The sequence below is a fragment of the Lactuca serriola genome, chromosome 5 (genome assembly GCF_051521515.1).
Source record: "Lactuca serriola cultivar US96UC23 chromosome 5, Lser_US96UC23_V15, whole genome shotgun sequence".
NCBI classification, from domain to species: Eukaryota; Viridiplantae; Streptophyta; class Magnoliopsida; order Asterales; family Asteraceae; genus Lactuca; species Lactuca serriola.
The window spans coordinates 342,806,802-342,818,307 of NC_136412.1; the positions used below are offsets into that span (position 1 = coordinate 342,806,802).

Sequence of the window (11,506 nt, forward strand, 5' to 3'; positions counted from 1 at the left end):
TTACAAATGGCTAGGTAAGACTTTCAATTCAAGTGTGGGTGGTTGGATTATGGAAGGTGGCATCTTGATTGGAGAATGAGATAAGGCAACTTGAGAAACATCCTTCTTTGTGGAATTAGTAATTTCTAAATACTTCACAATATCTTCAACTTCGGAATCCAATGTATACAAATCCAAGGTATTCTTCAAACTTTCACCTTCAAGACTCATGTTAAGCACCATCTTCAAAAGATCCCCATTTGATAACTCGAATAATTGTTGGGTGATTGGCTCAATCACATCAACTCGATACAATGGAGATATGTTGCTAGGATATCTCATTGCTTTAAAGATATTGAAGTGAATGGTCTCTCCATCAAACTCCATGGTGATCTTCCCATTGTGGACATCAATAATCGTGTGAGCGGTATTCATGAAGGGTCTTCCAAGGAGAATTATAGATGACTTGGAAGGAGTCTTTTCTTCAAGGTCAATGACATAGAAATCTGTGGGAAATACTAGTTGATTAACTTGAACTAGTACATCCTCCAACACGCCTCTTGGAATTACACTTGACTTGTCCGCTAATTGAATGATTACTCCAGTTTCTTCCAAAGGTCCAACATTGAGAGATTGAAAAACCGACTATGGCATCACATTGATCGAGGCTCCAAGATCTAGCATGGCACTTTCGACATGCAAATCACCAATGGTACAAGGGATAGAAAATATTATCGGATCCTTGCATTTGGTAGGTAACTTCTTTTGGATAACCGCAAACACATTTGCATTGACTTGAATCTTTTCATTTGCCTTGAGTTTTCTCTTCTTGGTGCATAAATCCTTGAGGAATTTTGCATAACTTGGAATTTGCTTAATAGCATTCAATAGTGGAATGTTGATTTGGACCTTGCGAAAAGTTTCAAATAATTCATTTTCTTCCTCTATCTTCTTGGAAAAGGCTAACCGGGAAGGGAAGGGCGGTGGTATGACCAATGGTTTGATGGGTTTGTTGGAAGAGTCGGGTTGATCAACGTTTGGCACAACCGGTTCCTTTGGAGTAGATTCAACCTTCGGAAGCTCAACAACAATAACCTCATCTTCTTCTTCTTCTCTTGAAACTCTTTTAGGGTTGCTTTCTCCAAGTGTTTTGCCACTTCTCAAAGTTATTGCACTCACATTGGGGTTCTTCTCGGTTTGAGATGGAAGTCTACCCCTTTGTTCTATCTTGTTGATAGCGGTGGCCAAGTCTCCGATTTGTGCTTGAATGTTGAAGAAGGTGTTCTTGGTTTCTTGTTGAAATTGGGTTTGGCTTTGAGCAAGAGAAGCGACAAGTTCTTGAAGGTTCATTTGATGGTTACCACTTGATTGGCCTTGTTGTGGAGGTTGTTGGTAGTTTGGAGGGTTATAATAATTTTGTGGATATGGAGGTTTTTGGGATTGGTATTGTGGATGTTGGGGTCTCATCAAAAGATTTGGTGGATTTTGCTTTGGTGGATAAGGGTTGTTTTGGTTATTCCTCCGATTTTGGTTGAAATTGTTTTGAAATCCCATGGGTCTTAGTTGACCTTGATATCCGCCCATTGTATTCACATCTTCTGGTTCACTTCCAAGTGTGGGACACTTATCCATATAATGGCCTGTCATTGCACAAATGCTGCATACCATCAATTGTTGACCACTTCCCACCACCATTTGACTTAGCACATTAGTCAAATCTAATAGTTTTGATTCCAAGTGATGAGTGTTGCTAACTTCACCAACCACTTGTGTATAGTTTCTCTTCATGTCATTTCGAGTCCCAAAATTCCTTTGATTTTGAGAAATGGTACCAAAAAGTAATCGGATCTCGTGAGGGGGTTTGTTGAAGATGTCACCACCACTTGAAGCATCAATCATCCTCCGATTTTTTCATTCATACCCTCATAAAATTGTTGAAGAAGTAGTTGTTCGGGTATATTGTGTTGAGGACAACTTCTACACAAATTGTTGAAGCGCTCCCAAAAATCATGAAATGTTTCATTTTCCCCTTGACGAATCCCCAAAATGTCACTTCTTTGATTTGAAATGTGGGAGGTGGGATAGAATTTGCTATCGAAGGCCTTGAGTAACTCTTCACAAGTGTGAATTGATCCCGGTGGTAAGTTGAATAACCACTCTCTAGCTTTGTCTTCCAAGGTGAGCGGGAATGCGGTTAACTTGAAATCATCCAATGTCACATTGTCGGGCAACATGCTAACACATATCATATGAAAGGACTTCAAATGCTTTTGAGGATCTTCTCTATCCAAACCATGGAACTTGGTAAGTTGATGTATGAAACTTGACTTCAATTCAATTCCTCGGCGGTTTGCGGGATAAACAATAGCAAGAAGTGTATGAGTAACATCCGTTTCCATCATTTGTCTAAGTGTCAACTATTGAGGAGGATTGGGTGGAAAGGGGTTATTGGGATATTGTTGCATGTAATTGGGATGTTGTTGGTAAGGTGGGTATGGGTATTGTTGGGGATTGTAGATTGGTGGTGGATAAGGTTGGTAGTTAGGGTATTGGTTGTAAGGAGGTTGTTGTTGTGGGTACATTGGGTTTTGGTACATTGGAGGGTGTTGGTAATTGGGTTGATTTGGGTAATGTACTTGTTGAACTTGAAAAGCATTGTTTTAAGGTTGGTTGTTTTGGTGGAAGTGTTGGTTTTGTAGTTGTGGTGGTGGTTGATAATTGGGTTGGTTTTGAGGAGGGGCTTGATTCCAAGGTGGCATATCAATGAGAGGTTCTTGTGGTTGTTGTCTTGGTTGATGGGGTGGGGTATTGGCATCTTGATTGATTGGGTTTGGGTTGGGATTGTGAGGTGGAGTGTGATTCATGGCTATGTGGTTTTCAAACGGAATGTCTTCAAAGGAATGACCGACAATTGGAGAACTCGGTTCGGTGTCGGTATCACTTGAAGTATGAACTTGATCTTCTATGTTGATTAGTGGAGAAGAGGAAGAAGCTTGAACGAGTTGTTGTTGCTTTGCTTGTTTGGCTAACTTTTTCAACCTTTTTGCTTCTCTTTCAATTTCCGAATTGTAGAGTAGTTCACCGGTTCTTGTAGACGTAGGCATAAACAATCAAATAACAATAACCAATTTCCCCGGCAACGGCGCCAAAATTTGGTGGGATGTCAAGCCCACCAAGCAAATTACACCCTTTGATTGCTAAATAAACGTAATATAATGGTAAAAAGGGGTATCGGTCCTCGGGGAAATGGTTGTATTCAATCACCAATGCAATTCAATAGAACTAGTGAAATTAATCGAACTAACTACAATTAAACTAAAGGGGGGGGGGGGGTGTTTGATTACTTGAAAACTAAAATACTTGAATAAATAAAAAACCTTGCAATTAAGCAAGTTGATGAGATGCTCAAAGGTTGAGAATAATTGGTTAACTAAGGCGATTCAACACAATGAACATTTGTGTGTTTATCATTAGGATCTAATACAAAGCTTATCCTTCATCCCAAATTGGTTATAGCAATCATGAAGCATGATATGCCAAGATTCCTCATAGGTAGTATGGAGGTTGGGGAAGCTCACAACACACCTTCTTAATTAAGATTAAGGGTCAATTGAAGCAATTAATCCCAATAAATCAATTAGCCTTAAGAATGAAGGAATCCCCAATTCCTAGAGGATGTCAAATGCTTACACATCCATAAAGGAGATATGATTCATAAGCTAGAGACGGTTTCTACTATCATAAAGCCTTTGTTCTAGATAAATTCAATGATCCATTGCAAAATCAATGAAATAAATCAACCATTGCTCAATCAAATACTAAGCTCATGATCAAAGCATCAGATAAGCATAAGAATTGCAAACTAGAATCATAAACATGGAATAAATTGATAATCAATATAAATCCTTCAAAACCCACAAACATTCATTGGTTTTCAGCCAAAGTCAACCAAATAAGAGTATTAGCCACTCATGGCAACAAAGTAACAAGAACAATAATCTAATTGCATAAAGAAACTACCTAAGATTTGGAAAGATGAAAGGAAATGGTTTCTAGCTCCCAAAATCGCCTCTTGCAGGTCTCCAATGGTGGAAAATCATGTATGAGCCTCTAGATCTGATCCCCAAAGGTTATGGTGTGCCAAATGACTAAAATGCCCAAACTGGGCAGTTGCGCGGGTACCCGAGCGACGAAAATTCCACCCGTGCAAATGTTGCTGTAATACTATTGGTCCTTCCTTCCACCACTCCACCCTTCCACTACCAAAGATTCCTTTGGTCCCCCTCCCCCCATTGTCCATGTAATTTGAAATGCACCAATCATCATTTAGCCACCAAATGGATGCTCCAAGCCCAAAATTAGAAATTTATGATCCATCTTCACAAGCCCAAATAATCCAAGCTAATAACTTTCAAAGCCCAATTCTTCTTCTTTGATTCCGCCAAGCCCAATAATGCTTCGGGAGCCCACTAAGCCCGTCTCCAATCAACTCGCAACCGCAACAAGCTCCAAAACCCTGCAAAATTCCTCATGCAACATAAAAAGCACCCGGTACGATCCATACTAAAGAAAAATAAATAAAATACAATGCATTAATGATAAAAAGATCTAAAGATCTAAAATAAACTAATAAAAATAAGGAAATAAAATAAGCTATCAATTGTCAATTCATAATTTGTTCCAAGTTCAATTAGTTTAGGAATAAAGACAAGTGATTGAATCAACATATATTATTCCAATTTATGATATTGAATCTTAATATGGTAATAGGTAGTCGTAAGACATTTTATTGCTAGTTCACTAATTGTTCCCAATTCATTTAGATATAAAGGAGTAAGACAACTAGTTGAATGAACATATTGTGTATCCCAACTAGGTGTTACAAGTTAAATAACCCCAATTGCATCTAAGTAACTGAATTAGGATTCTAGGGAAGAAAGTGGCTGAATCTAAACTGTCTATAACGGAGTACTCTAGTTTTCTCATTTTAATTAATAAATCTCCAAGTTTTTGTTTGATTTTTACTTTAATCTTTTCCGTGAAAATTGCTAGTAATACTTTTCTCTTTATTTATTACTTTGACACAATGTTTAACCACGAACTCCTTGTGGATTCGACCCGACTTACCCTATCTACGTAGGTTAGTTGGTTTATTTTTGATTGATATAATGACTTCGATCAATTATGGGGTGGAGGCATAGGAATACCATGTCCTATGTCTTGAAGCATACAAGCCCAACTGACCCCACACCCCTTTACCACTTAGGTTCCACCTCACTAATTTACATCGTCCATAAACATCCCTTTACCACTCAGGCTCCACATCGTTAACTTACATAATCCATACACATGAGGGCATGAAACACCCACACAAATAGAGAGCAAGAGAGAATTCCATGAAAATATACCAAAGCCTTTTTCAAACGCGATAAGATAATCAAATTCAATATATTGTTTAATCATGTTCACATATCAAGACGTTATATTTCTACAATATATTTAAAACTAGCAAGTTAAATGAAAATTAAAAATAATAAAACGGGGCGTTAAATAATACAACAATGATATTAGTTTTATTATATTGTATATGCTCTTCCATTTTAATATCATGCACCCTAAATTACATACTTTTATTATAATCTAAATTGTGTCAATGGTCTCTACATACGGGTTGATCATGAATAAAATTAAATAAAAATACATGGTTTAATGATATTTATAGTTGTTGGTATGATTAATTCATTTAAAAAGTTTATTTGCTTAAGAGTTTAATTTCTATCATTATAATTATTTAAAACATCAAACATTATTTTTGCTTTTAAAGGTAACAATATAATTTTTATATATAATGTTATTTTTAACTATTATTGTTGTAAGTTATTTAAAATAATGTATTTGGAAACTCTTAACTATTTTAATTTGATTTCATAAATTTAACCTTTCAAAAATTTATTTGAGGAATATTGTTAGTTTTTTTATTGTAATTATTTAAAACAACAAACATTGTTTTTGTTTTAAAGATAGTATAATTTTTTTTATATAATATTACTTTTTACTATTCTTATTCTAAATTATTTTTAAGCTACTTATTTGAAATTTTTTATGATTATAAAAAAAAGTTTCATGATTTTTTTTGTTAATTTATGATTACAATTTAGGTTTAACAATATAATTTTTAACTTTTCAATATTTATAAAACAGTCTCTCGATTTTTTTTTCAAGTTTAACTGAAATTTTGATTTAAATTAACCGTTTAACATTCTATTGAAGCTAACAATTTAACTATTTTACATAAAACCATTAATTATACAAAACTTGTGACTTTAAAATGAAAATTGCTCACATACGACAATATGTGTAAACTAATAAGTTAACTATAATATGTAAAAAGTTAAAGTCATAACTTTATAAATAGAAGTAAAATATGATATTTTAATATTGTAGTTTATTTAATTTATGATTACAATTTAGTTTTTGCATTAATTGAACATTATTAAACCAATATATAATAATTATTAGAAAGAAATTGAAAATTCATGGAGGTTTAAAATGCATGTGGTGCATTTAAAAAAGCCTCTTTTATATTTAAAACATCAAACATTATTTTTGTTTTTAAAGGTAACAATATAATTTTTGTATATAAGATTACTTTTAACTATCATTGTTGTAAGTTATTTAAAATAATGTATTTGGAAACTCTTAACTATTTTAACTTGGTTTTAGAAATTTAACTTTTCTAAAATTTATTTGATGAATATTATTAGTTTCTTTGATTGTAATTATTTAAAACAATAAACATTGTTTTTGTTTTTAAAGATAATATAATTTTTTTTATATAATATTACTTTTAACTATTCTTATTGCAAGTTATTTTTTAAGTTACTTATTTGAAATTTTTTAATGATTATAAAAAAGTAGTTTCATGATTTTTTTTGTTAATTTAGGGTTACAATTTAGGTTTAACAATATAATTTATAACTTTTAACTATTTATAAAATATTCTATTGATTTTTTTCAAGTTTAACTGAAATTTTGATTAAGTTAGCAGTTTAACATTCTATTGGAATTAATAATTTAACTATTTTATATAAAACCATTAATTATACAAAACTTGTGACTTTAAAATGACAATTGCTCACAACGACAACACGTCTAAACTAATAAGTTAAGTATAATATGTAAAAAGTTAAAGTCGAATTTTATAAATAGAAGTAAAACATGATATTTTAATATTATTTTTTATTTAATTTATGATTGCAATTTAGTTTTTGCATTAATTTAATATTATTAATCAATTTATAATAATTATTAGAAATAAATTAAAAAGTCATGGAAGTTTCAAATGCATGTGATGCAAGTAAAAATGTATATTTTATAGGTATATATAGATATAGATAGATATGATATGATTCCTCGTTATGCATTATAGTGTTATGTGAGAATTTGAGTACAAAACGTGGGTTGTTTGCAACAAGTTCAATTGTGATGTATTGTTTAATATGTTCCTTATACGATATATTTAATGACCTCTGATAGAATTAACACATCAAACAACTTGAAATTGTTGTTCTTGGTAAAGAAGTTCCCTCTAGATGATATTGTGAAAGAGATTTCACAAGTAACATGCTTGTTAAAGCTTACTGATAGTGTCTCGTTGAATTTCGGTTCGGAACTGATAAAACCCGAAATCAAGGACCCAACAATTGATTTAACTGAAACTGAAAATTGAAAATACGAAGAACCGATAACCGAACTTATAAGTGTATTTTGTTCGAAATCGGTTTCATTCGGTTCACACAATTTTTTTGCTCATCCTTACATTTAATCCCTATTTTTAAACGGAATTATATATATATATATATATATATATATATATATATATATATATATATATATAAGAGTTCATTTGAGACGGACATAATTTTGTGAGACCGCGAGACCAAATTTTTTTTATTGAAATATTGAAATATTCTATTGTTCGTAAAAATAAAATATGTTGTTGGGTTTTTATTCAAAAATCCGATTTCACAACTGGTAGAATTGACAACGGAAGCTTTAAAATTGTTGAATAAAACTAAAACTATTTTACTTACCAAGTATCATTTTGCAAGAGTTAGAAAGATTAAAACAACCATAGAAGTGAAAACATAACAACCTTTGAAGACTTTGATCCTCATGGGAGGTTGGAAGTTGATGAAGTGTGACATTAAACTTTAAAGAAAGAGTTCTCTACAAGTATCCACCAAGCAAGAGTAGAACCATCAAAACATGTTAGTATTCACTTGTAATTTGTTGTTCATAAGCCTTTGAAATATATACCAAATATATGTTCAAAGGTAAAGGAACAAATGGACTTTGTCTAGCATCAAAATGAAAGAGAATGGAGAAGAAGAAGAGTCTTCAAATTCCGAAATTTGGCAATCCTCTAGAGAGCATGGAGCTCTCAAATTTGGCTTTAAGAAGAGGAACAAGAAGACTTGCAAGGAGTGTATCAAAAACTCTTCCATGTTCTCTCTTATATAATAGCCAAAAAGTGAAAGGAGACCATAAAGTAGAAAGAGAGACGACTTTGTCCCAAGCATGGCAAAAGAAGACCATGCTTGGTCTCCTCCCTAAATTTTGAGAAAAACATGTCCAAAAGAAGAAAGAAGTTGTATCATAGCTAGTTTATACACACATATATATTATCTTTATAAAAATCAATAATTTTTATAAAGAATTCCCAACATATATATATATATATATATATATATATATATATATATATATCTTATTTATATAAAATTATCTTTTATCTAAATTGTAACTAGTTTATTAAGATATGAATATATAAATATCTTATTTTATATAAAACTACCTTTATATAAATTGAATTAGTTTATTAAGATATAAATATAACTTATAAATAATCATACTTTATGATATATTTCATAAGTTGTTATTTCTCCAATAAATATTATTTCCACAAATAATAAATTCCCAATTAGTAAAAATATTATTTCCATGAAATAATAATTTTCCAATTAAATACAAGTGTTGATATATTTATTAATAATCAAATTATATTAATAAATAATCAATTGATGGTTACTTGCTATATGGTGTGACCTTATATGATCATATATTATTAGCAATATCATTCTATAATGATTCTTGGGGATACTAGATCTTTCAATCTCCCACTTGCACAAAACTCATCATAGATTGATATAGACAGTGTCTAGCAACATTTCACTGCCCCCAATAATATATGACGAAGAATTTCATTCATCAACATCTAATTCCGAAAAGCTCCAAGCTTCAATTGATGTATCAAGGTAAGTTTATCAATTATCCCTTTGTTACAGACATCCTACTGAACATGAGTCTTGGATCGCAATCAATCTCATTTGTAATTCAACTTTGGGTAACATGCGTTAGATGTCTAACTCTCAACTCATAAGAGGAACAAATCTCATCTTGAATATATAAGCCTCTTGTATAGTTCACACCACACCTGAATATGACTTTTATAACTGCCCGGTCAAGGAACAACATCTGGTCATATCAAAGCACAAAACTCCTTACACTTAAGTCCCATTATGTATCTCAGGTGTTAAGGATACAAAGATAGTACCTTTAATCAAGTATTACCCATAACTGTGATCTATGAAATGATCTTGATGTGGGTCTGTTCATTACTAGTTCTCTGACAAGTACCTATGAAACTTTGTTACAACCACTTGCCTACTTTCATCTAGTGAGAGTCAACCAATCCATTTCATATTAGTCTTACTTCATAATTGCTCCCACAATCATGGCCGACTATGAACCTTTAGAATAATAAGATTATTCATGGATTAAACATGTTAATATAGAACACAACAAGTATTAATGTAATGATCATATCTCAGTATATCAAAACATTATTTAATAGTTGTTGTTACAATGTTCCAATATCCAATTACTAAATTCAAATCAAAATCCCATTACTAGAATAACAAAAGTCTTATGGCTGAAGTTTGACCACTCATACTTAGCTTAGAAGGAAAGACTTTATTAATGGGTTCGACTAAATTTAATTTGTGTGAATTCTACGAATACAATCATCTCAATATTTGACAATCCTCTAAGTATAGTTAAATATTTTGGAGAATATAATTGGTGCTCTTATGTGACATAGAGTTTCTTAGCTTGATTAAGTACACTCTATTACTCACAAAAGATTTCTAGGTTATCCCTGAATGGAAGGATTCAACCTAGTTTTTCAATGATCTAGTTTATCCAATTATATTTGATTTCAACTTCTTGAAAAGCAGTGTATTCTTATTTAGTAGATTGTGCTATTTTGTTTTGCTTGGATCTCATTCCAACTAAACTTACTCTTCATTCCAAAATGAAGTCATAATCCAATTATAACTCATAATTATCTATATTTATTTAGAAATCAAAAATCCTATGTAGCTCCTTACATTAAGATTTCATTCTAAACTAATTATCTCATATACATTCTCTTAGCTCTTCTTAAGTACTCTTAGAATGCTCTCACAGTCATCTAGTGACTTAACCGTGTATTCAATTTTGTATCTCATGATATGACATAGATGATGGATTCATTTGTCAAGCAAATAGAATATAAATCTTTTTATCTAGCTCAAACCTATGTGTTAGATCCATTTGAGACAAACTCGAAAATGGTTTCATGTGATAATGTCAAGAATCTTCCAGATGAATCTTGTATCTTGACCTCTTTCAAGATATTGTCATTTCATGCAAAAAGAATTTTAAATCCTTTAACATTCATCTTTATCTATCTCTTAAGGATTTTACATTCCAAGAATGTATCTTGTCATTCCTAAGTCTTTCATTTTAGAAATACTTTCCGAGTCAAGGTGAAAACCACATTGCGTAGTCGGAATGTCATTTCGAGTGATTAAGTATGTTTCTTTCATACAAGATTAGGAATATTACTATCCTCTCACTAGTTCTTAGTAAACACACAAACGTTATTTTTCATTTTAAAATAAAAGCATACCTTGTATCTTTATATTAAAATAACTCTTCCAACCTTGATATGTTTGCTTTATACAAGTGGATCTTAAGCCTTACACATTTGGTTAGGATAACATGGATTAAGAAAACCTCCAGGCTAAGCTATATAGATATCTTCTAGTAGATGTCTATAAAGAAAAATGGTATTTCTTAAAATCTATTTGTTATATCTCATATTAAGAATATGAAGTTATAGTAAATAATATCCTTGTTGATTTAATCATAACTACTTGTGAAAAGGTTTGATCATAGTCAATGTCATGAGTATGATAAGTATCATAGTCAATGACATGAGTATGAGAAAGTCCTTATTTAACAAGTATTACTAAATGTGTACATATATACATGTATATATTATTTCTAGAAGAATCTCTTACTCCTTCTAGCCTTGCTATAGAGGAAGATTAATCAAGCCCATACTTGATTATTAAACATGGATTACATCTCAATGTTCATGACTCTAAGTCATTTGACAGATTCAAGATCTGATATAACA

The 11,506-nt window shown here is 31.7% G+C and overlaps 1 protein-coding gene across 1 annotated transcript; it reads right to left on the reverse strand.

Annotated features, from left to right (window-relative positions):
* On the reverse strand, positions 1 to 1,767 carry LOC145051066 (uncharacterized). Its single transcript, XM_078999212.1, has 2 exons — positions 687 to 1,767; positions 1 to 587 (listed from the first exon to the last, which is right to left on the reverse strand). The coding sequence occupies exons 1-2, from the start codon at positions 1,765 to 1,767 to the stop codon at positions 1 to 3; spliced, it is 1,668 nt and encodes a 555-aa protein (XP_078855338.1).
* Between the last annotated feature and the right edge of the window lie 9,739 nt (positions 1,768 to 11,506).

Bases quoted from the DNA above. Each gene is read 5' to 3' on its own strand.
- LOC145051066 (XM_078999212.1), bottom strand. From the start codon at position 1,767: ATGAAGAGAAACTATACACAAGTGGTTGGTGAAGTTAGCAACACTCAT. The intron at 588-686 runs GTGATTTGCATG...GACCTTTGGAAG, and splicing joins TTCTATCCCTTGTACCATTG to AAACTGGAGTAATCATTCAA.